The sequence below is a fragment of the Hippoglossus stenolepis genome, chromosome 12 (assembly GCF_022539355.2).
Source record: "Hippoglossus stenolepis isolate QCI-W04-F060 chromosome 12, HSTE1.2, whole genome shotgun sequence".
Taxonomy (NCBI): Eukaryota; Metazoa; Chordata; class Actinopteri; order Pleuronectiformes; family Pleuronectidae; genus Hippoglossus; species Hippoglossus stenolepis.
This window is the reverse complement of record NC_061494.1, coordinates 12,574,618-12,600,838: the sequence shown is the minus strand read 5'-3', so window position 1 is coordinate 12,600,838 and position 26,221 is coordinate 12,574,618. Positions and strand designations below refer to the sequence as shown.

The 26,221-nt window shown below is 39.9% G+C and overlaps 1 protein-coding gene across 1 annotated transcript; it reads left to right on the top strand.

Moving 5' to 3' along the window:
• Nucleotides 1-1,467: 1,467 nt before the first annotated feature.
• On the top strand, nucleotides 1,468-23,403 carry rassf4a (Ras association domain family member 4a). Its single transcript, XM_035173239.2, has 12 exons — nucleotides 1,468-1,619; nucleotides 9,816-9,884; nucleotides 10,002-10,077; nucleotides 16,712-16,818; nucleotides 17,963-18,033; nucleotides 19,226-19,395; nucleotides 19,784-19,885; nucleotides 19,960-20,011; nucleotides 20,101-20,222; nucleotides 21,409-21,506; nucleotides 22,460-22,549; nucleotides 23,037-23,403. Exons 2-11 carry the CDS (start codon nucleotides 9,832-9,834, stop codon nucleotides 22,527-22,529), a joined length of 921 nt encoding a protein of 306 aa, XP_035029130.1. The 5' UTR covers nucleotides 1,468-1,619; nucleotides 9,816-9,831; the 3' UTR covers nucleotides 22,530-22,549; nucleotides 23,037-23,403.
• The last annotated feature ends 2,818 nt before the right edge of the window (nucleotides 23,404-26,221 follow it).

The following is a 26,221-nucleotide window of genomic DNA, read 5'->3' as shown; positions in this document are numbered from 1 at the left end:
CATGCACATACTACATCCCCAGCAGCTACATGGTGTCCTTCATTCTTTCAATCTCTTGTTTTCATATCAGAAGCCACGGCATGTGAGTGCGGTCAGGAGGCCAAGAGACGTTCTGATGGAGAGAACAGAGAGTCTTTGAGTTTGCAGAGGCCGCTCGCTGGGCTGAAATCAGGGCGGCATTGTCCTCCTAACAAGAATATCTGGTCAATTAGTAGAATGGCCCAGTAATAAACCAGAAGAGAGGGAGAACAACGTCAGTATTTCCACTTCACCCATATCCTTCAGAATGAGCTGTTCTCCATGAGGGAAGTTGTTCAGCTGGCGGAGCAGCTAACTTCCTCTGTACGTGTTGAATCATAAATCCTATTCAGACAGACTGAGTGAGCGAGCGAGAGAGAGAGACTTCCTACAGTTTGTGCTTCCACCATACAATAGTTTCCTAGATGGCACATCCAGGCCGAAAAACAGGATGGGAGAAATAAATCTTCACAGGTCACAGGGACTTTTCCTTCACTGCTGAGGTGGGAAAAATAAAACTGACTGCTGCTCCTTTCGTGGCGGCTGTGCTGGAAGAATTCAACTTCATTATCACTGCATTTGTGAACAGAAATTGTGGGTTTGGGTCAAAAATATATATCCAGTCACAAAAAAACAGGGGGGGAAACACTAAGATTTAAGACTTAATTCAACCACATGTATCATTGATCCATAATCTAACAAAAGAAAATTAACATAACAAATACATTTTAAAAAATAGGGTTAATTTGGGTAATCTGCATGGGACATTGGGAAATGTGGGACGCTGAAGCTCCATCTGTTTTTTGTCAACAGGACTTTTACCAAAGGTTTCATGATGGACATCATGTGACTGAAATCACATGTCTTCGTGGGGGTGATGTCACAAAGGGGTTTGGTTTCCATTGGTTTCAGGAAACATGTAGAGAAGACAATGGGGTGATAGATGGTGGCGGGTCTCTCACCTGCAAGGACTGTCTGTTCCCTGAATTGTCCCAATAGAATGGCAAATTACTGAATTAATCTGTTATTGTTGTTGATTGAATTTTAATAGATTTTTGAAAAATGTGATACACCTTTAATATAATGTATTAAATGAATATTTTAGTTTTTTAGTTATTTAAGATAGTGTTCTTTATAAAATAGGTAATATTGAGCATGGCATGCATAAGGTGATTTTTTTTAAACCCTAAAATACAAGTGTCCCAGACTCACTACAGAAGTGTAATATGTTGATCTAATGTGTAAAACAGATATCGGAAGAAGTAGCAGGAGTCAAAATTCACGAGTTCAACCTATGAATTTTGGGAATTTTCTTTGAAGACGAATTGAACTCATTGCCGTGACTGATGACACTGAAGCGAAGCTCTCACAGACCTTGATCTGGAGGAGAGAGAGAGGTATGCAACCCTGACTCTGACGTCCCACTCTCACTGCTGATTGGTTCAGGCGTGCCACTGCGCGTTTTCTATTGGATCACCCATCTGTCGGTTGTGTCCTCCCGGCTCCGAAAGCCGCTCAGCCAGGCAGGCATGAAGATAACGAGCGATAAACGGGATACATCGCTGGAATAAGGAAGAGGACGGAGGACGCACTCTGCTATGGTAAGAACTGATTTCAGATTTATTGCAGAATATTGTTACTGAAGGAGAAATCAGGAGGAAGGGAACGTAACATATAAACAGCCATGTGGTGGCAAGAGGAGCTCTGAAGTTGGATACAAACGGCCACAGTTGTTTTGGATTTTGGATTATTAATACTAAGATGCCTGGTGTTAAATATCCTTTTCCTCAGCTTTCATTTGTTTACATTCATTGCAGTAATAGCTGCAATGGAAATAGTTAATTCTTCCACCGAGTGCATTTGGCGAAAGATGGGTATTGTGTGCGTTATTTGGAGCTTTTTACGCATTTTTACGCACTGGCATGGATCGTCTACGGGCGCAGCTGCCGGTGAAAGGTGCGATAATTGGGTGTGAATCTCGCGATGATCAAACCAATTAGCAGACCTGCAATGAAGGTTTCTTTGTCCACCGAGGGAGCGGACACACAAGAGAAGAGAAGAGAAGAGAAGAGAAGAGAAGAGAAGAGAAGAGAAGAAAAGAAAAGAGAAGAGATTATTTAAATCCACCAAAATCTCAGCATCATCCAAAAAAAACAGTGACCCCTGTTTTCTTGCAGTTGTGCTCATGCATTTGATCCATCTCTCCATCTCCTGTGCAGTCATGTGCATTGGCTGAATAATTCATAATAATGGTCCCAGACTGGAATCTTTTAAGGTATGGAATATTTATCCACCCCTTATTATGTATAAATATGTATGAGCAACAGACTGACCATCCCATCATGCACCTACTCTGTCAGCAGTTTCCTCGGATGAGAGCGGAGGAGGTCAGAGGTCATCACAGAGAGGGTGGAGGGCTGATGGGTCCAGACACTGACTCAGTAATTAACACGATGATGAACAATCCTATTAGATGAGTTTTGATTCAGGAGGTATGGAGCATTAGAGCAGACGGGTGTGGGCCACTTCAGGCAAAGATGTGGCACTTCTGGGCTTCTTGCGACCCGAACAAAATGGATGTCAGCCTAAAGTTGCCCACTTATAAAATAGCAAATGTGGCCCTTTTTTGGCAAACATGTGGTGCTTAAGGCAGAGTGTAATCTGGATGTGAACCTAAAGTAGCCCATGTGGTAAATGGTGAATAAGGTTCAAATAGCACCAAACAAATTTGGGCAATCTTTGGCTCTCATGCAGTATTGCTATGGCTTACTTGTGGCCCAGATCTGGCAAACAGGAGAAGGCCACCCAAATGCCATCATTCCACACAGTATGTGGGCCAGATGACAGTGTGGGCCAAATCTGTATGTAAAACATGTGAGGGGGCAGAGGTTTTACAGGAACCTAAGAGACTATCATCTCCATTTTTTGTGCTTAGTGTTTATTTTTTTAGCTGAATTTGTGCCTCAGTTCCCAGTGATCACTTCCCAGTCAAACAGCTGTGTGGTCAGTCTTGTTTCCTGGTTTTTGTGGTGACTACCCCTGCTCATGCAAGCAATTTTATTCTTCCGTTCTTCTGTTTTCCTTTGTTCTATATGTGCTGCCAGTGTAAAGGAATCACCTCCTTTATCATGTTACCAAATGATGCAGTGCAATTCTGTGGATCACATCAGAAAATATCATATTTGACCAGATTTATTTATACGGCACGTTAAAAACAACAGGAGTCGAGCCAAAGTGCTTTTCATGCATGGATACAAGATAAGACAAAGAAAAGACAAATACTGTAAAGGCATAGAAGACAAGTTAAACTAAAAAGATATAGATAAAGTAAAATAATGTTAGGAATCATAAGACAGACTCAAGCTGAATTAAAAACCAGATAGAAAATTATCGGTTTGCAGTAAAGACGGCATTAAAGCTGTCCACTATCCTGCAGGCTGTGTTTCTATGAGCTGTTCACTAGTGAGATAATAGAAGTTAATATGAAGAAGCCAATTCAGCTACACCGGAACAAGATTGATGAAGTTTGGTGAACATCGCACTTTAGACACTAGATGACGCCATTGTGTCATGTGGCTGAAGTGATTGTGTTGAAACAAAGCTTCTCAATGTTTGTTCAAAGTAAAGGCTCATATGTTATATAATGTTAAAGCCTACTCACGGATATATAGATTTGATTATACAGTTTTATATGTTTCTTTTTTCTTATTCCTATAATTTTATATAATTTTAGTAGTTCTATATATTAAAAAAACGTACTTATATTGTAAAAAGTAAGATTCACTACAGAAAAAAACTAAATTAAATATTAAATTAAATATTACCTTACACACATTAAATGTTTTGCATCAGACAACACATTACTAAACCATTACACGTCAATGCACACTACCTAAAGTCATTGCATCAGGTGTTAGTGTGTGTATTTATCTAGGAATTTAAGGGGGTTCTGTTGGTTGTATATGATTCAGCATCAACACTGTAGTTCAACTCAGCACCTGACAGATCCTCTCAGTTACAATCACTCCATCAAACATGAATAATCTTGCCTTGAAATACACCCACATTCTTTCACTGTGTTCATCCATAACACAGTGGATGTGGAAAAACCCCTCTGGCCAGGGTCAAAAGGACGGAGGTGATCAGTTTACTTTCACTTCTTATTGTGTGCTATTGAGTGTTGAGCAATCACCAGGCAGCTTTTACAGCAGGTGGGAAAAGACACACAGGTTGCAACATGCCTTGTTATTCACTTTCAATTACCCAGAATGATTTGAGAGCGTGGGTGAAGAAGGCAAAAGTATTAGACGCCAGTGTGTGTGTATGTGTGGTACAGGAATTACTCATTCTGTGTGAACCTAAACCTGTTTACGCAGTCACATAATGGGGGCTTGTCTTCCTTATGGGAACAAAAAGCAAGTCCACATATCGTAAATAATCGAATTTTAAGGCAAAGACATGATTTATGGTTAAGTTAAGGTTAAGGTTAAGGTTAAGGTTAGGGTAAGGGTTAGGTTTAGGCAAGTGGTCACTATGGTTGAGGCTAGAGTAAGTCTCCAGGAAGTTAATGTAATGTCCTTTGAAGTCATGGAGACACAGGGGAAATGAAGGCAAACGTAATAGGTGTGTGTGTGTGTGTGTGTGTGTGTGTGTGTGTGTGTGTGTGTGTTTTTCTCTCTTGTAGCACCATTTGCACTTTTCCTGTCAAAACATTCACATAAATTCTCAGAGCAGATGTGAAGCAGGTACTCGAGTTGCCACAAATACCCACCCTCACAACAGTCCACACCCTGATCACCAGGATGTCTCTGCGTCTTGCTGTGCAACACCAGATAACAATCACTGTCGGTAATCAACATAACAACCAGTGATATGTTCAATAAATGACCTTGCGTGTGCCAAAAAACGCCTCCAGATATTGTGTGGTCGCCTTTACACATGTTGAGATTTTTTAGTTTGGAGAGATATGTTTGCTTTGTGCCTGCCGCCAACTCACATCCTGTAGTTTATTAACCAAAGTGGAGACTGCGGGTGAAGTGACCTCTCATATCCTGCCAAGGAAGCGATCCTCGTTCCCATCATTCACTTCCAGCAGTAAACACCACACAAGGCCACACTATTGTTCAGATATTTTTATTTAAAAAAAACATGTTTATATAAAAAATAAATAACCAACAACATGTTCAGTTATATTTTCCAGCTGCCTACACAGAACTACACATGTACAATATATTTGATAGGGTTATAAAGCTAGAATTTTTACCAGCCACCAGGGCTTGTATATCTTTCAACATTATTTCAGTGAGTTCCACAAATAAAACCCTCCTGCTGCTGGCCTAGAAAAGTTTGGTTTACTGCCCAGGCGGAAACTCAGAGAAGCTTGATGTCTGAGCTGTGGGACAGAAAAAGAAATGTGGCACTGTTGCTGGTGGCCTGGAGTTAAGCGCCCGCAGGTTGGCAACAGTCTGTATGCACACACTCCGTGCTGTAGCTTTGTTGACCGCTGTGGCCGGCCGACCATTAGGAGCTTGAAGATGATGCTCTGGTGTTGTGGCCCTGGCTCCTCTGTCGAGAGCGCAGACGCTTCCTTCCTCTGCCTCTGCCTCTCCTCCTCTTCAGGCAGAGCTTCACATCACGGCCCAATTTGTGAGATCTAGAAAACATAGATTCAAAGTTGAACGTGGGGCATAGAGCTAAGATGTTCCTGTGGTATCAGACAGTGTTTGGATTAAAACTAAACATCTGTGCAGGTTAGATGTGATAATGCATTCAGGCAAAAACCCGACAGTGTGTATGTGGTGGTTATTACAGCTTATATAGGAGAACACTAAGAAGGAAAAGCATAAAAAATGGCTCAACTGGTTGCGAAAGTCAAGGATTGAAAATATGTTTGAGCAGTGGGTCCGTGAAAAGTTTCCACATTCATCTATTTAAATTAACTTGATTTATTTCATTATTCTGTGTTGACATGATGAAAATATTTTAAAAACCTTTCTGATATCTTTCTATTACATTTCTCTTGTGTTGTTCTTTCACATAACTAAGTAGAAGTGTCCCTGGAATATTTTCTATTTTACTGTTAGGGAGAAAAAATCTCACCCAGCAACCAGAGTACAAACTCTGTGCTTTGTCATCAGAGCTATGGGAACTGGCTTGGCAACAAATGAGCTCATTTACTGGAAATATGAAGATGGGAGGGACCTCTCTGCAAACAAATAGGACCTACATATTCTGTGATCTGTTGGGTAACACAACAAGATCATTTCATGTCTTAGGTGTTATTCTTTGACCTAAATAGAAGGATTACTTTCTTACAAACACCTCGGAAATGCACGCTGTCAGTTTAGTGCGGTGTAGTTCTTTGCTGTCTCACCTGTTCCAGCAGTGGATGAGCTGTTTGCCCAGCGGTGCCTCTGGATTCAGACACACGAGGTCATTGTTACTCTTTGTCACTCTGAAAAACACAAAAGCTTGCGCCGTTAGTCACACTCATCTGTTTGTGGGCGTGTGTGTGTACTCATCTTTTTGGGAGGATAATTTTGAATACATGTGGCCTTATAGAGTGAGGACATTTTGGGGAAGTGAGGACATATTTCACCTGGTCCACACTTTCCCAAATGACTGTTCAAGTTCTAAGACTAGCTTTTAGGGTTAGGGTTAAAATAAGGTTTAGTTAAGGGTTAGGGTTAAGCTTTTAGTTGGGATGGATCAGGTTAGAGGAAGGGGCTTAGGAATTCATTATGCCAATGAATGTCCTCACTAAGATAAAAGTGCAAGTTTTTGTGTGTGTGTGTGTGTGTGTGTGCGTGTGCGTGTGCGTGTGTACTCACATGACTGTGACCATGTTGCAGGTGGAGCTCTTGGGGTAGACTGTGAGCTCTTTCAGTGGCCCACTGATTCTTGACCGAGTCTCCTGACACACGCATCGTCCTGGGACGAACGTGCCGTCTGACTCCCTCACTGCACAGACAGCAAACAGGATTACAGTCTAATTCCACAGGGTGCACCACGAGCAGCTACTGCAACTTCATATTTTCAGTCAGTTTGGCCCAAATAAAGCAACAAATCTACACTTGTCTTTTACCAAATCTAGAATTTATCAAAGAAAACTATACAAGATGAGTGGTTAGAGTCTTACCTGTGATCAGCACACAGCAGAGACCCAGGAAGGCGAGCTGACACACTGACTGGAGGTAAAGCTGCATGTTGGAGGCAAGCTGAGCATTGACACTGAGCTGCAGAGCCACATGTTGCTGTTTTATACTGGGGCTCCTCCCCCGCTTGCTCAGAGCTGGGCTTTCCAAACCAGGAAATTCCCCCACAGCACTATCCCCCTAAAAAACCAGGAGTCAGGATGCAAGGATCAGGGACACATTCCTACGGCTCTGTTAGACAAAAATAGACACGTTGCAGGACATAGTGATTAATACATTTTCCTGTTTGTTTTTCTTGTTTTTCTTTTTACAATTAATCTATTAGACAAAAGTGTTGCACACTGATTGTTTACTGCAGAAACTGCCCCATGGATCTCACTGTTTGTTTCTTATCATTATTAAGTGTTTGCTAATATACACAGTAACAGGAGTTATCCTTGAACGTGACACACAGACACAGTGTTAGTTTCCAGGCTTTTGTTCAAGCTTCTCACCTGTCCCACTGTTGGCTCCGTGTCAAAAACACCATGTGATTTCTCCTAACTCGCTGTGTCTGCTTTCAAAACAGGAGCCATTAGTTTGACGCTGCCCTCAAGTTGAATCAAATTGAAACTGGACAGAACATTAATGTGCATGTATGTGGCCCTCTCATGTGGGAATGTGGGAATAATAGAGGTTGTTTGTGCATGTACATCATCATAAAATATAATCATTAGTTACAATGCCTATAAAAAGTAGTCACCCCCCTTGGATGTTTCACCCTTTTGTTGCTTTTATACATGAAATTATGATCAATATAATTTGGCTTTTTTGACAAGAATTTGCAAAAAAAGCTTCTTTCATGTCAAAGTGAAAACAGATTTTTACATTAATTAAAAATATATAGTGTAAAATAAGTGTTTGCATAAATATTCACCCCCTTTAAAGTGACTGACCTAATTCAACAGAGGTCCAGCTAGTTGATGCCAGCAGTGTCACAATGAGTGAAATGGAGATCAACTGAGCGCAGTTGATGTGTGTCAAGTGATTGTAGTATAAAAACACCTCTGTCTGGGAGGTCCAGTCTCTGGTTCATCAGGATTCCTGCTACAATTGCAACATGAAGACAAAAGAACACTCCAAGCAACTCAGAGAAAAGATCATTGAAAAGTATAAGTCAGGAGATGGCTACAAAAAGATTTACAACTCACTGGACATCCCACGGAGTTCAGTTAAATCCATCATTAAGAAATGGAAGGAGTATGGCACTAGTTTAAATCTGCCTAGAGCTGGCCGTCCTCACAAACTGAGTGACCGGGCAAGAAGAAGACTGGTGAGGGAGGCCACCAAGACACCTACGACCACTCTGAAGGAGTTAAAAGCTTCAGTGGCTCAGATGGGAGAGACTGTACATACAACAACTGTTGCCCGGGTTCTTCACGAGTCGAAGCTGTATGGGAGAGTGGCAAAGAGAAAGCCACTGTTGAAAAAAGCTCATCGGAAATCTTGCCTGGAATTCGCCCAAAGGCATGTGGGAGACTCCAAGGTCAATTGGAAGAAGGTTCTTTGGTCTGATGAGACAAAAATTGAGCTTTTTGGCCATCAGACTAGACGCTATGTTTGGCGAACACCAAACACTGCACATCACCACAAACACACCATCTCCACCGTGAAGCATGGTGGTGGCAGCATCATGCTCTGGGGATGCTTCTCAGCAGCAGGCCCTGGAAGGCTTGTAAAGGTAGAGGGGAACATGAATGCAGAACAATATCGCCAAATCCTGGAGGATAATCTGACTCAGTCTGCAAGAGAACGACGACTTGGGAGAAGATTTATTTTGCAGCAAGACAGCGACCCCAAGCATACAGCAAAAGCTACACAGAAATGGTTCAAAGACAACAAGGGGAATGTTCTGGAGTGGCCAAGTCAAAGCCCAGATCTCAATCCAATCGAGAATTTGTGGCTGGACTTGAAAAGAGCTGTTCACGTCCGATCCCCGAGCAACCTGACAGAGCTTGAGCTGTTTTGCAAGGAAGAATGGAGAAAAATTGCAGTGTCCAGATGTGCCAGCCTGATTGAGACATATCCACACAGACTCAGTGCTGTGATTGCAGCCAAAGGTGCATCTACCAAATACTGACCTGAAGGGGGTGAATATTTATGCAATCATTTACTTTACCTTATATATTTTTAATTAATTGACATTATTTTGTAAAAATCTGTTTTCACTTTGATATTAAAGATATTGATATTGTTTATATCTGTTTGTTGGATTGATTGTAAGCAGGATTACATCCATTCAACTTCTGGATGGATTCACACGAAAAACATGGAAGGATGTGGTAGGGGTCAGGGAAGAACCTATACAATTTTGGTGATGATCAAGGAATTTGTAATTGCCTTCTTGAAAATTACAAGGTGGAACGTTTCACAACATATTCCCATTCAGGGGATGATTCAGGGAGCTTGTCAAAAAAACCAAAACTGGTAGATTTAGGAGACTGATATCAAGGAGTGTTTGGAATTTGGTGACGGTTGATTGGAAATAAGGGAACAGTTAGGTACACGCTTCACTGAGTGCCGTTCTTAGTTAGGATTGTCTTCAACCTTTAATAAACTTGATGTCATCTTTTAATGTTTGTTTTGCTTATTTCTTTTCCACAGCTGCACTCTAGACAGAATGGGTGAGCATCAGACCTGCGTGAAGCTCAGTGAAGAGAAACTTATTCCAAAGTAAGTCCTTTTGTAAGCTGCCTCGCTGCCTCGCTGCACAGTAACCACATACAATGCTAAAGTGAAATGACAATGGTGGTGGCTTATATAAAATCTTTGCTTGTGGTTCACACTCAGGTCTGACATCCTGTCACTGCTGAGGACCTACAACTGTTACCACCAAGGCAAAAACTTCCAGCTGAGGACTCGTGAGGTAAAAAAACACTGACAGATGGCTGGAATGAAAAAAAAGGGGAGATACTACCTTGGTGGTGGTGGTGGTGTGTGTGTGTGTGTTTGTTCCACACATGCCAAAGTGAAACCAGTTTGATTCTAAGACATTGAGGATTAAAAATACCTGCAATTTTGGTTTAGTTCAGATCTGCAACTCCTGGTTTCTTTTCCAACGTACCATACAGCTGGTAAACCACAAAAAGCCCCTGTTCCTTCTTTAAGAAAATGAAAATGGAAGGGGGGGTCACACATTTTAGTCTGATCCACTCACTGCTGAGTGATGCATTTCCACAGTAAAAGATGTGGTTTGTCTGCAAAGCTGTTTGTAAGACCTTCAGTTAATTGTCTGATAACTGCACTGATTTGTATGGTCAGGAGTTCCCCTTTTTGTACGCAAGCAGGTTTCTGAGGAATGGACAGTGTGTGTGTGTGTGTGTGTGTGTGTGTGTGTGTGTGTGTGTGTGTGTGTGTGTGTGTGTGTGTGTGTGTGTGTGTGTGTGTGTGTGGTCACGATCTGGCCCTCTTTTTGTGCCCCTCCAGCCGCACTCACCATGTCGTCTCATTCTAGGAAAATCCCCCACAGTCACAGACAGACCTGCTGCTGGTACATGTGAAGTATATACACATGTATAATGCATGGGGCAGTGATATCATAATATATTAACCAAAAATAGGGACACAGCAGCTTGAACCTCTAAAAATGACATTATAATAATACAAAAAAAGTAATTACTTGATGAAAAGATATTAAACAGAACGCGTTTGAAAATCAGAGAATTGAGAAACACATTGCATCACAAAGCTGTAGCCTCTCATTATGTTATCTGTAAATTTAAAGTAGTGCTTGAAAAAAACTGAGCAAACACTTTAAACAATGGTAAGAAATAAGTAAACTACAGTGGTGGATGGTATATGGAATGTACTGTACAATAGTAAGTACAAGTAGTGCAATAAAGTAATTCAATGAAATAAATAATTATAAATGTGTAGGTATGCAGACAGAGGATGAATACGTACATTGTATTGTATACGTTTCTATGTATATATCCATCCATCATCTATACTGATTATCCTTTATGGGTTGAAAGGGGGCTGGAGCCAATCCCAGCTGTGATGGGCTGGCGAGAGGCGGGGTACAGCCTGGACGGGTCACCAGCGCATCACAGAGACACGCAACCATTCCCGCTCACATTCACAGCTACAGTCAGTTTAGAGTCTCCAGTTCACCTAACCCCAGTGTGCATGTCTGTGGGAGGAGGCCAGAGTATCTGGAGAAAACCCACACAGACACATGGACAGCAAACACCACACAGAAGGGATCAAAACCAAGAACCTGCTGAGAGGTGACAGGGGAACCACTGCGCTGCGCCTCGACCCACACTAATAACCTAAATATCAGTTTAATAACTCACTTATAGCAGCTCATGTTATATGATGCATATCATCTGTTCTTTCTGTATTCACAGCTACCTGTAAGTTTTCAAAAACATTGTATTTGCTTTATTGGTAGGTGTTATGGTCATTTAGCCTTCAGTATATTTAAAAATGAAATAAAATATAAAGCGTATAAAATGTAAAATGTAAATGTAAATACTGAGATATTTTTCAGTATTTTAGTGTGACTGAAATGCTGCACTTACTGATAATATAAAAAAAACAACAATCAGCACAGTTTGATTATCTGGAGGTTTTGAATTGGACATAATAATGAATAAAAACAAGTTTGTTTTTGTTCCACAGAACAAGTGCAAACCTGCAAATGTTAACAATAATTCCTCTGTATTACAGTGAGACGTGAAACTGTGAAAACTAGAATCACTGTTAAACATTTTTCTTCTGGAGAAGCAGAGCTTCAGAGCAGCGACCAAAGAGACTTTCTTGTTACTGTTTTCTTAGGCTAGGATTTGTAAGGATATAAAAGCCCTCTAAACACAACACGCCATGATAGTATGTTGACAACTATAATGCTGATTATATACACTCACTAATAAGTTACACATTACATGATGTAGTGACATTGTTGAAGCTGATTAACCTCATGAACCAGATGGAGTGAGTCCAGAGATTAGTCAGGACTGACTCAGTAGATAGATTGTGGAGCGGAGACATTCTTAGGTTGGAAGTGGGTGAAAACAGGGAAACTGTGATTTTCCAGATAATACAGTCACTGAATGAATGCACATTTATTCCCAGACAGAGCTTAAAAGGGGACATAAAACGGTTGGAAACGGTGTGGGGATTTGATTTCAGGATTTCATCATGGTCACGCTGTGCAGGTGAAGTCAGGTGAGGTGTGTTAGTCATGTTGTGGGAGGATCTGTCAACAAGCTGGCATGGATGAGCTGCCCAGTTCATGCGGAAACGATCCAGAAAAACAAGCTCAAGCATGTGTCCCTATACTTCCGAGTGAAGCTTCATCTGTGATACGGCAGATGATGCTGATTGCTGGAGGCTTATTGTCCCTTCACTGCTCTCACAGCAGAGAAAGTAGTTATTCACTGCCTTGCTTTAAAGCACTTCAACTCGTGTTATGTCCTGAAGGGGTTTCAAACGTACAGTCTTCGGATTAAAGGATTGTATCACTTCATCCTCCAAACCCACATGTTACCACAAAATGTGTTCAATCCAACACATTTTGTCTTTAATCCAAATCGGTAAAAGGCTTAAAGTATGTGCCAGGCTTGTCTGCTGTAATAACCAAATATCAATCAATGTTCCTGCAGCTCCCCCTGGCGGTCAAAACCAAGCACTTTTCAGTTTCAAAAGCCACCACTGCAGTTCCTTTCATCACCACTAGATGTCAGTAGAATGTTTTTCCCCCTCTTTTTATTTGTGGTGGAAAAAGCATTTAGATCCTTTACTTGAGCTGAAGTAACAATAGCACAAAACTCACTAATACTATATATCCCTGTACTGTGTTTATAATGTTATATAAGTGAAAGTGTGCAAACTGGACTTGTGACTGTTTGACAGTTATACACGAGTCCAGTGGATTCAGACTTTTAGACACCACTGTATTGGTTTACTAGCACCGATATTGGATTATTAGCACCAATGTTTTTAATATGAAAGTAGCATTTTACTGCAGCTGTTATATACAGCTGCTGTTGTTGTTATTTCCCCTGAGGAGGTCATGTTTTCACCCCATTCGTCTGCTGCTTAATTTGTTTGTTTGTATGCAAGATTACCTAAAAGGATTTCCACGAAACTTGGTGGAAGGATGTGATGTGGTTGAAGGAAGAACTAATTAGTCTTTGGAGTGGATCCAGATATGGGGGCGGATTTTTTTCCCCACTTACTTTAACATTGCAAGTTTTTAAATTTTTTCACTGTTTTTACATAGAATTGTGGGGGGGAAATCTGGCATATTTAGGAGACTGATATTTATGAGTGTGTGCAATTTGGTGCAGTTTGATTGAATTTAAGGGGGCTGTTGGGTGGAGGGATGAGCTCTATTGAAAATATAGCACTAAAGTGAAAATTATTTAGGTATTTGTACATCACTTTAAAGTTGCATGCTTTTAATTTCTTCATATACTGCTGGGAAGTATAAATATTTGTATTATTTATCGGCAATTGACAACTGACCTAAATAATAGAATTCTAGTGATGAAGTATATACATACGTGGTAGCATAAAATGACAATTCTCAATTATGGTAAAACTGTACAGTATCTGAGTAAATATACTTGGTTATATTCCACCCCTGGCCTGTATACGAAGCCTGTCAGTGTGCTTTAATGCAGCTAATAATGCAACCGAACCAGTTAATCTAATTTGTTTTCTTCCAGTTAATCATTAAGTCTATAAAATATCAGAAAAACCAAAGAGATTAAGTTTATGAAATTCTCCCATTTCAAATACCTGCCTCAGAACACATTTGACTTATTTGTTTCTTTGCTTGATAAATGTTTATTAAGCATAAATAATAGTTTACTGATAAAATGTAATGATGTGTAGCTCTTTTGTTGAGAAACTTTAGAAACAAACAAACAATGACATGATTATTTTTGCATTTTATTACAAACTATATCCTTTGAATCTTTACAAAATATTCAACAATGTAAACATGTAGACTTCGGTCCTCAGTGCATAAAAATAAAGACGTCTTCATGTTACTGAAGCACAATAAGGTGATTTTGTCCAGCAAACATAATAAGTCCCATCAGACATTGCTTTGTTTAAATCCTCCTGAATAGAGCAGGTTCTTCCAGCCTTTTTTGATCCGTGATTCTCCTCCAAAGTGCCCACAGGACTTACAACAACAACAACAGCCACAATGTTCAAGTCCTTATCTGTCCAAACAGCCAGTCCACTGGGTCTTTGCCCCTGCAGTCTCGTTCTCTGCCCATTCTGAGAGAAATCTCCTCTGTGCTGCTCAGACTCACACTGGAAGGCTTGGAAGTCCTTAGTGTGCGGGGAGATCCGCGAGGAAGTGAGGCTGAAAGCTTCATCTGAGCTTTTGAGAACTGCCGCAGCCTGGGGTTCCTCTGGAGCCTGACGGGGCCGCAGCTCGGGGCCTCAGCGGGGCAGGCGAGGGCCTGGATGCTGCTCATGTAGTCGTCTAGAGAGTGGGAGCCCTGGGTGGTTTGGGAGGATGAGGGATGGACAGGAGAGTCCTCCAGCGTCTCAGTGATGGTGGGTAAGAGAGGCAGGGAGAGCAACAAGCGCCTGCACTTCATGCTGCAGAGGGAGAGCAAAAATAAGATGGTTAGACTGTGGCTCTTTGTCTACAAACGCCAGTGACATAAAATACATAGAACTATTTACATGAAAAAATCTAGACAGTGATTTTCATTTTTCATTTTTTTTATTTAGTTCTGTCAGCTGCTCAAAAATGGTCGTTTATCTGCATTTACCATTTGGCCTGCTGACTTTTAGACTTTAATTATTCTAATACACAAATTAACTGATAATTATGAACATCATTCTTTCCTATTTGATAGAATTACATGGAAGATACAATGTTGAGATTATTAAATTAATTGAATAATTTTTCAGGAATTGTAATAGAGAATTCCCGATAATAGAGATAAATAATGAAGCAGTCTTACCTTGGATGATGCTGTATTTGAACGTCAGTTGAACAGAGCAAAGCAGAGTGAAGTTGTCTCGTTTTCTAAGTTGAGTCTGACTGGACCAGAGCGTATCCAGGCTTTATAGAGGCTCACTGCAGCCGCGCGATTAACCGCTCCTCCCAAAAATAGCCCTGCTGACCTTACGTGTGCATGTGTGTGTTTGTGTGTGTGTGTGTGTGTGAGAGGGTGTGTTCATGCCTGTTCAGGAAGCTCAGGAGTGGCGGATTAGCAAAGTTCAATGGTGCAGCTGCTCTGAATGTTTATATTCCAGAAACAATGGAGCCCTGGGAATGAGCTGACACACCTCCGAAAAACCCACTTTCTGCTTCTTCTCTTTCTCTCCTCTGACATTTACATTTACTGACACATTAAAATGACTGTTGTTCATCTAAAAAATGGCACTAAATCCCACTGTTCATCATAAATTGTAATATTTGTTCAGCAATTTGTACATTTCTCCGGCCTCCTTTTGAACCCACGGATGCACACAAGAAACCACAAGTAATAGTAGCCATGAAAAATTAACCCATTAACCCTGTATACATGAAAATCCATACATTATGAGGCAGAGACACTAGACAGCGTGAAGAAATAATAATTAATAATTAATAAATAATTTATCATTTTATCACAGCAAAGTGAGGCCAAATGTATAAAGTGCTTCATAACTAGCAAACGCTCACATTCGGCCCCCCCGACACATATTTTGAAGTATTCATGTGTTTACACTTAAATGACAATAAACTATTACTTGGCGTTTAACCAAATTTGCTTTGAGGCTAACCACGGACTTTCAGCTGATCAGCTGATCTCTGACTTCTTAGAACCTTACATCGTCTTACTCTGACTCTAATGTGCGTTACATAAAATCTCTGTGACAAATCAATTCATATTCTTGTTGTCAGCAGCTTGAAAGATCCGCATGTGATTATCTAATTAGATATAGTGATGATATCACATGAGTTATGGAGACAAAGGAGCTGACAAAGTATCTATAGATACTGTGATAATCAGTGATCACAGCAGTAATTCATCTGATTTATTGCCGCCTCAGTTGTGGTATATGCACATAAAACTTAATAGGCTGTATGACTTCTTGGAAGAGATGTTTTGGTCTTGGTTTTACATTTAAAAGCTAATAATAGTTAACAGGGTAAGGCTATTTACTTTTCTTTATTCTCAGAGCACATACAGTGCAATGCAGTGTGAGGATTTTCTTCTAATTTTAGAGTTTCAGTTGTATGACATCAAAACACATCCCCCTGTGTGTACGTGACCCATAGCAGCCTCGGCGCTGCTCTCGTTATTACGCCTCAGACGTGACTTCACCCATGTGCTGGGCAAAAAAAGGGTGGGCTGAGCATTACAGGTTTTCTCCAAGATGAGAGGGGGGTCACCCTGGAGCTGTGAGCGACTGTTCCAGCACGTACACCTGATACTGAGCCTCTATGGCAGACGGCCAGCAGGATATCCTCCTCCATGGGCCGCAGATTATAATTGTCACGTGTGTGTGTGTGTGTGTGTTTCTGTTTGTAGGAAGAAGGAGAGTTCATCCTCGAGGGATTGCTGAACATCTACTGGGGTCTTCGTCGACCAATCAGACTTCAGATGTACGATGACAATGAAAGACTTCGTCTGAACCGGTACGGCAGCCACATCCAGTCTGACACACTGATGCCTTCATGTGCTGAACAGATGTGAGCCAGTTATATTAACAGAGACCTCTCACACAATAACAGATAAATCCACTCTACAAACCCCCCCACCCTGTATAATGAGGAAGCTGAGGAAACTCCTTTTTGCCTGAGTCGTACGTGATGTCGCTGCACTATAGTGCTGATGTGGTGAATTTTTTGTCTTTGGCCAATATCTTTGTAATTAAGATAAGATAAAGTAAAAGACGACTTTATTGATCTCCAAAGGGGGAAATAACAGTATACAGTGTAAAGAGGTAGACAAATTAAAAAAATCTAATCTAAAATAATGAACAAAATGAAAAATGTTTAATAAATGACATTCAAAAGCTACACTTTGGACTGACTAGAATACCATTGCATTAATAATAATAATAATAATAATAATAATAATAATAATAATAATAATAATAATAATAATAATAATAGTTGTTGTTGTTGTCTGAATCCTGCAGCTCTGGAGTCAGAGATACCTGCAAAGAGAGAGAGACAGAGAGAGACCACACTTAAAATTTCTCAGTAACACAACCTGCATGTCCTTAGACTGTGAGAGGAAGCCAGAGGAAACCAAGGCAGGCATTCAGGTTCAAACCCAGAACATTGTTGCTGTGAGTCGACAGTGCCGGATCACTAGACCACAGTGCCACCTTGACCAAAACCTAATACACTTAATATAACGGGGGTCCAAAAGTCTGAGATCACTAGTAGCGGGGTCTCAGGCTTTTGGACCCCACTGCAATAATCAAGAAAATTATTGGCAAATTAAGCAAGAGTGAAAATAACTGTTGGTTGCAACCCAAGTTAAAATGGAGACAGTAATGTTGTGGAAGTAAATGGTGTTAGGATAACGAGTGAGAATAGAGGAGGAGATTTTGTTTCGTCACCTCCTGCTTTGCATCTCACATGAAAACCATTGAAAGTTACAGAAAAAAAGCTAGTAAGTGTACCTTGAGTTAAGATCTACTAAACTGCAGAGCACCTGGATGCATTTAAGAACTGTACACTATACTTTATATTCCTCTATATATTTTATATTTTAATATTAGAAATGTCAACAAACAGCTAACATATTTTTTCCTCCATCTTCCCACAGAAACGATAGATCTGCTGTGGCATCGGCAGAGTCGAACAATAATTCACTTGGCAGTGAAACTGGACCAGAGAGTGAGTAACACACTGCAGACATGCAGTCACTGTGACACACACTCACACACACTACTGACGGATTAGATTAGTAGATTACACACACATACTGAAATAGATTAGTGCTCCACAAGTGCTTCATTCATGAGATGTCGTCCAGATCAGATCAGGTCAGCCGTGTCTATACCAGGATTACACCAAACAGTCGTGGGTCTGACATTGGCCTTTTTAAGCAGTTTCTGCTGACATCTCACAGAGGTTTTCTTTCTCTAATGGGGAAGTGTGTATTTTCTTTGCACTTATTCTATTTACTTCTGTTTGCTGATCCAGATCCTTGTTCTCGGGTTTCATTACCACATTTCTGTCATGTGAGGATCTCAATGTTGTCTGACAGGATTTGAAATTTGGACGGAAACAGAACTTAAACTCTGTCACAATAACTCTTTCACTGATATGTGTCATCATAACAACTTTTATTCACTTATTTCATTAAGAGACCTTAAATTAGTGCCTGGATTAAATACATAGTGCATAGTATGAGATTGACCCTTATTTAATATAAAGTGATGTAGGTGATCATCTCATAATTACTTAATAACATTTCTGCTGCTTATAATATGTGGAAACCCATGCAATGGAGGAAAGCATGTAATTTTGTGGGATAATAGGGTTAAATATGAACATGAATTATTGCCCAATGTGTCAAATATTGGTCTAATTTCTTAGAGAGTAAAGGAAATTATTCATTTTTGACTTTGAAAAATACCGTAAACTTGCTTAATAAATCAAGTTTTGTTCATTAGTTTAAAATAAACTAATTTGAATAAATCTTGATTTTAATTAAATTATATGTGGTTCTTAAAATTATGGATCACAAATTCAGGCCAGGTGAAAAAGTGAAAAGAAAACTAGAATGGCCTCCGCCAAGGCCCAACTCAATCCAGATTTTTTATTTAGATCCTCAACAAATTGCACACACTCTTAAATATCAGTCCCCTAAACAGAAAGAAAATCCTGGATCTGACCCTGATCTGGATTTTAAGGGTTCTTCCCTGACCCATGTTACATCCTTCCACCAGTTGCAGTTGAGCAGGTGGAACGCCACATCCATCTTTGCGTTAATCTATATCCAAATGTCTGACGCCTATGAAAACAGGCCCCACCTGATGCATGTGTTAAGAGGAGCGTGTTTTTGTTTACGTGGCTCCCTAAGGTGATGACATGGGTGGTCAGGAGGAGGAAGACTCTCCTCAGCTGCTGAGGACCAGGAGCGACGCTTCCTTCATGCGGGTTCAGAGGAGGTCAAGGACACACACCGCCAGAGACCTGCAGCGCCTGCGCACACACAGGTTCTCAATCAACGGACACTTCTACAACCACAAGGTACAACGAGAAGACAACACACACACACACATGTTAATGTATCCCGTTGTTAACACTTCTCCAGATGCAGAGGCGTAGTGTTTTCCTGTGTGGGTGTGCCTGCACTTGCACTTAGTTTCACAATAGCCTGCTGTGGGCTGATTTCATTTGTGTGCCACAGAATACAAGGTTACACCGAGTCCTTTCTTTAATTTCTCCTGACTACGCAGTGTGTGTGTGTGGGTGTGGGTGTTGTCATTGAACAGAATCCAGCTGCAGGGATTTCCTCTCTGATTCAGATTTCCGGTTCAAGTTGTTCAAGTTCCAGAAATCCCTGATCAAATTAAGAATCAAATACAAAGTGTCCTCTCTGTTAAAGATGTCACCTGTTTGTTTCTGTTGCCCTCAGACGTCTGTATTTACTCCATCTTATGGTTCGGTCACTAACGTACGAGTAAACAGCTCCATGACGACGGCACAAGTCCTCAACCTGCTGCTCCACAAGTTTAGGGTAAGCAGTGAGGAAACTAGTGGTGTTTTCACTTAAAGAAAGAGAAATGTATTTGTGTATTTGTGTCTTTTAAGGTGGAGAATACATCTGAAGAGTTTGTCCTGTATGTGGTGCACGAGTCTGGAGGTAAGTTGTATATATTGTTGTGGTTCTGTCATTATAAATGTTGTGTTTTTGTGGTTCTATAGCTGTTTTCTTATTCTGTGGCCTTGCAGAGCGGACCCGCCTGAGAGATGGTGAATACCCTCTGGTGGCTCGCGTGCTTTTTGGCCCCTGTGAGGAAATCTCCAAGATCTTCCTAATGGAGGCCGACCTGGGGGAGGAAGTCACATACGATGTGAGTCCGGGTCTCCTGCCACCACTCTCTCTGTTCTCACATCTCATTCATGATGACTGACCCCTTTTTCTTTATATTTAGTCCTCAACAAAGACACACAGGGATACAATGGGCCAATGATAGAGCTGGGTTAAATTTAGTAAGCTAAGAAAAGATATCCTGTTTTGGGGCTGATGTAACAATAGGCTGAGATGACTGACAGTACCCTGCGAATAAGTCCTATAAATAAAACTAGACTGTTGATGGAGAGGTTTTCTGTGTTATTGAAAACTCTAACGAACTAAATCGGACTTATTCCAGTGGTGTCTAGTAATAATTTAGATTTTATTTGTCCAGGATTAGTAATATCCACCTACACACACTAACATTTTTGTTGCTTTAAGTATTAAAAGATTACATTTACTCTTACATTACTTTATTTGGGGGGCTCGCTAGCTCACCTGGCAGCGTGAGCGCCCCCACAAACTGAGGCTTGTCTCCTCCTGCAGCATGTCTGCCCTCTGTTTCACATTTGCTGTCCTATAAGAGAAATGCTTCAAACACATCTTTAGAATATATATTTAATATATTCAACAGTACATCTTCTCTGGTGCTGTCATCTTTGTTTATGCCTTTTGAAGGGAGGTTCAAGGGAGATTTTTCAGGAACAAACAATTACATAATTAGCTGGGAAAATATTTATTTTTAAAGCAGAGATTGTGGATTCTTTATTATTTATCAATTTCTAATATCTATTAAATGTTACTTTATTTTGCAAGTCTATGTAGGAAAAAGAAATGATGAACCTAAAAGATATCTTTCGAGATTGATGGATAAAGTTTATTGAAGATAAATAAATGATATCAATATTATAAAAAAAAGAATATCAACAGTTTTTTTCTCACTAATAACGAAAGGAAATAACATGAAACAATTTATTTATCTATTTATAATGATACATAATTAGGTTGTTGTAATGTATTTGTATAAATATATGTGTATAAAATCTATTTGAATGGAACAAATGTCTTTTTCTTGTTTGTTGTAATTATGATGATGTCAGCCGTAAAGACAGAGATTATGTTACAGTCAGTTACGTCAACTTTAATGTATTATTTGTAATGGTCATCATTTTATTCTCACTGTTTGGATTTATCAAAAAATCAATGAGCTGTGTAACTGATATCTTTGAACCTTTTCTCCCCAGGTTGCCCAGTACATAAAGTTTGAGGTCCCTGTTTTAGACAGCTTCGTGGAGAAACTCAAAGAGGAAGAGGAACGGGAGATTAACAAACTGACCAAAAAGTAAGTCAAGAGTCGCTCAGATTTGTAAAACTCGCTTCAGTCTAGACAGAGCGGCTTCTCTAACGGCCCGTCGGTTTCATAATGTGAGGCCAATATGTGTGTCTCTCACCGGCATGACACAATCAAAACAAGGCCGCTAATCTTCAATGAGGACAGTGTTTGTTTGAATCATTCGTCACTAACTGTTTACACCATTGTGTAATCCTTGAAATCATATGACTGAGATCTCAGTGTGTGTGTGTCTGTGTTGGTCTGTGTGTGACTGTGTGTGTCAGCTTCCAGCATGTGGGCTCAAAACATATGATTCTTTCTTTCACACACAGGCATATTTTGTAATCTGTGATGTACACACATTTTCTGTTGTTAAGAAATCCCCTGAAAAGATGTTTATGAACTTTATATTCATCTTTACCAGTGAACTCTACTGACAAAACCCAGCATGTTTGTGTAGCATCTATCATGTATGAGCACTGTAGTTTGTTTTAAGTGAAACTACCATGAATACTAATTTAGTTTTTACGACCCATACGACATCCTTCCACCAGGTTTTGTGATAATTTGTCATGGATCTTTTTGCATAATGTTGCTTTAAAAACAAACAAAATGACAGGGGTGTAAACATAACCTCCTTAGCAGAGTTAAAAAAAAACTGAAACTACTGTATTTGTGAGTAGTTTTATATAATAAACTGTTTTAAGCAGTAATTAAAGATGTAAATCCTAAAATAAAATCAGTCACAGACAGGATAAAGACAGACATGTAACACAGTGTTGGTCTTTTAAATGGATTTTATGACAATGTTAAAAACAAATAGCAACTCAAGCCTTTAAAGAATATACAAATTTATATATAATTGTTAATAAACGTGTGTATATATGTATTTGTGTTTGATTGCCAGTATGTGAGTATTTCAGTGAATCAGTCTTAAATTGTGTGTTTTCCCACCTCTGCAGGTACAGTGCTCTGAGGTCTAAGATTCTACATCAGCTGGAAGGCCCAGTGCACGACACTGACGGAGTATAGAGCGTGTGTGTGTGTGTGTGAGTGCAACACTAATGATTGTTGATTTATTGTGGGATCAGATACTGTAGTGAATGTAGAGGTAAAAGGGTAAAAGTAAAGACCCAATAGAACCATATCAAACACCAATGTGCTCCTGCTTTTAGAATTACATATCTCAACCGTTTGTAGGATGTCTTTTGTTAATGTTATTACTAAAAATGTATCCCTGTTTTGATAACTCTGCTATTAATGTGTTCACTTTTTGTATAAAAATTCCTATTGCAAATATTTATACGCGCTGTAACTGGTCATGTTTTCTCTGACTTGGACCCTTTTCAATGTAATAAATCAGCTTTAGTTTGGCCTTTATAATAACTGCTGTTGGATCTGTGCTCCCACGAAACATAAAACCCAGCTCAGTGTTCCCACCAAAGAACACAGCCATCTTTATTATTTCCTGTACTTCCACTGTGACTGGAGCTCAGATTGTTCTTGTGACCCCCCGTGCCAGCTGGTTCCCATGAGCTTTGTGTGTGTGTGTGTGTGTGTGTGTGTGTGTGTGTGTGTGTGTGTGTGTGTGTGTGTGTGTGTGTGTGTGTGTGTGTGTGTGTGTGTGTGTGTGTGTGTGTGTGTGTGTGTGTGTGTGTGTGTGTGTGTGTGTACACACAGACCCTGGCAGTGATCTGAACTGTATTTTACTTGCCCTCATGTAACCCTCTTAAATGAGCTACTAGACTGTAAACAAGATATATGGGGGGGGGGACAAGATGGATTAATAACATCTGCAATAACAATATGTGCTTAGGTATATGTAAAACCGCAAATACTGAAACGTACTTCTTTTTGTGACTTGAGATCGTCTCCCTCATACAGATTAAATACAAATATAATAGACCTTCATTACATTTTAATTTTATTTGATTTAAGTCAAAAGTTTATTTATATAGCACGTTTAAAAGTGCTGAACAGGTTTAAAATACAGCATTAAAATAAAAATATATAAAAAACAAAGAATTAAATACAAAATACAAAAAGCAATAAAGTATCAAACATTATAAATATGTTGAGCATTATCAATAACACATCGATAGCAGATGATAGCAATTTGAGTTCAAGGTCTCTGAACTCAAATTGAATATAGTGAACTCAATTGTAATCCACGAGGCCTGATGATATTTATATAATTGTGATGATTGATGATGATTTCACCACATACAGCTGCAGTCAGAAGGTCACACTGTGTGAACAACCACAGACACAGAGATCATTCATACAGTGGCTGCGGCGTATATAGAAAATTTTCCTCTCGAGGAATGTAAACTCCAGGAATGTAAAGCTGAGAATGCTTCACACATGTGAGAGATGAGGAGACAGAGTGGATGTAAAGTTGATATTTATTGTTCCAATAAGTGGTTTTTAAGGGTATAATTTTGTTTGTACTGTGCCCTTCCCACCCAGTGTCAAAGATGGATGGATATTTAACAACCCTTCACAGTTTCTACAACAAATATCTGTCTAAATCCTGCTGGCGCAATGACGCTGCCATCTGACAACACACTCAACACAACGCATGTTGTTTTTTGTCTGATCTTTACTTGACAAAATTACTGCAACCACATACACACAAATATACATGTACTGTATTCATTACCTCTTTACAGAGATCCTACAGTTATTTAGCAGCTTCCAGTGAAAATTTACGCTCAGGCTGTTAAAAGTGCAGTCAGTCTCTGCAGTATCATGAGGAGGGTGCACCAAATTCTTCATTGCCGCAGCCACTCCTGTCACTGGCAGCATTAAGAGAAGATGATGGAACGTTTCCAAATCAAATGGTAAATGTTGAGACATTTGTGTCCTGTTACTGATGTAAATGGCATAATTTGCTTCTAACTTTTCAGCAACCAGCTTGGCGAATGATGAGCAGGATGATGCTCGGGGAAAAAGGGAGAAATGCATTGTGGCTTTTGAAAAGCTGACAGTAAGTGATAGATTTATTCTGAAGTATTTTGAAATATTTCAACATGCAAATATAGTAATTATTGAGTTATAAAATGTGGCTGGTTTATTGTTTGACATAACAGGGCAATGTCACTTTTAATCGGAAATTTGAACATTCATTTGAACGTGGGGTAGAAGTTAATGTTTTGAACTGTAATACCATGCACAATATTCAAGTGCAACATTATTATTTGAACAAATTTTGTTCTTGAAAAAAACAGGTCAACCATGTTGGCTGGTGCAATGGTGTGACTAATTAAAGTGGAGTTATTTCTATTCATTCCAGGAACCAAGCGTGTGGTGTACTTGAGGTTTTCGGTATTAACTGCAGAGCACACTCACATGATATCCAGTGGAAATTAAACAAAATGCTTCATTAGGCTACCTTTCATCAGATTAAAAAAAAAAACTTTGGAACCTAGTGGAGATACACAGGAGGTTCACGTCTTTGCATTTTCTATAACTTAAAGTTTTTCTTTCAGGGTTGCCCCCTGAAAACCCAACATTCAAATCATCAGTTTGGACCATCGTCTGAGATTCTTCTGGTCGAGCATTCGATTTTTGTTCTCTCAGTCAGTGTGCAATGTACTTTTCAGTCCTGTGTGTGTGTGTGTGTGTGTGTGTGTGTGTGTGTGTGTGTGTGTGTGTGTGTGTTTGCGCGCACGTCTGTGTGAACTTATCAACATTACACAATGGAGGTATCCTGAGAGTAGGGCTTTTCCTTTTTCCCACAGTTCCACAAACAGTGAGAATGTTGTAGTATTCTGTGGACGGACCTTGACCTTAAACACTGACCTATGTCACTTGACCATTTTTGTAATTTGATTAGTTAGATAATAATGACCCCAACACAATCAGCTGACAGAGTAAATGCCAAATATAAAAACTGTAAAGTTGTTGTTGAGTGCATGTCAGAGAGTTGTTGTTTCATTTAGCAATGAATCTGGAACTCATGCTGTGAGTAAATCACAGTAAAGGTTTGAATTGCTGGTGCATGCATTGCCACAGAGACTGAAAATGTAATTGTAATGTAATTGCAATTTACCGAATTCACTTCTTGCCATTGTATCAGCCAGTGCAAATGTCTGTGTTCTCATGGTGGCAGTCTGTCTTAACAAAAACACATCGGGGCAACAACGTCCTTCAATGCACAACATATGATTCTCTGCTGCTAGGGCTCTCCTAATCAAAACAATAACAAAAGATGGAGGGGTTCCATTAGTGTTCATCACTCAGACGTTTATAGGAGCCAAATTATAAACAGAGATTGTGAAAACCTGGATTTCATTACCAAAGGATAAAAGCTCGGTAACATACCTTTTCACAACCAATTCAATCCCAGTTTGTGCCATAAAGCAGCTTCCTGCCGTCAACTGTTCAGTTTTTTGATGAGAGCAGGAGAAACATACGGTGAGGTCATTTAAATCACTGAGAAACTGTTTAGACTTATTTTCTTCCAGCTGCTTTATGCCGTGCAGTGGGCTACAGCTCCCTCTGGTTTCTCCCGCAAAAACTGCTGATGGTTGTTTTCCTGCTAAATGTGTGTGTAGATTTTCCAATTTCCACTATAGAAATACAATAAGGCTGCAGATAAATAAAGTAGGACTGTTTCTAACTCAGGGATGAATCAACCTCAAAGAGCCCGCAGCAACCAACTTCTCTGAAAGTACCCATCCTGCAGACAAAGATGTTGAAATTCCACATGAGTCATGTAA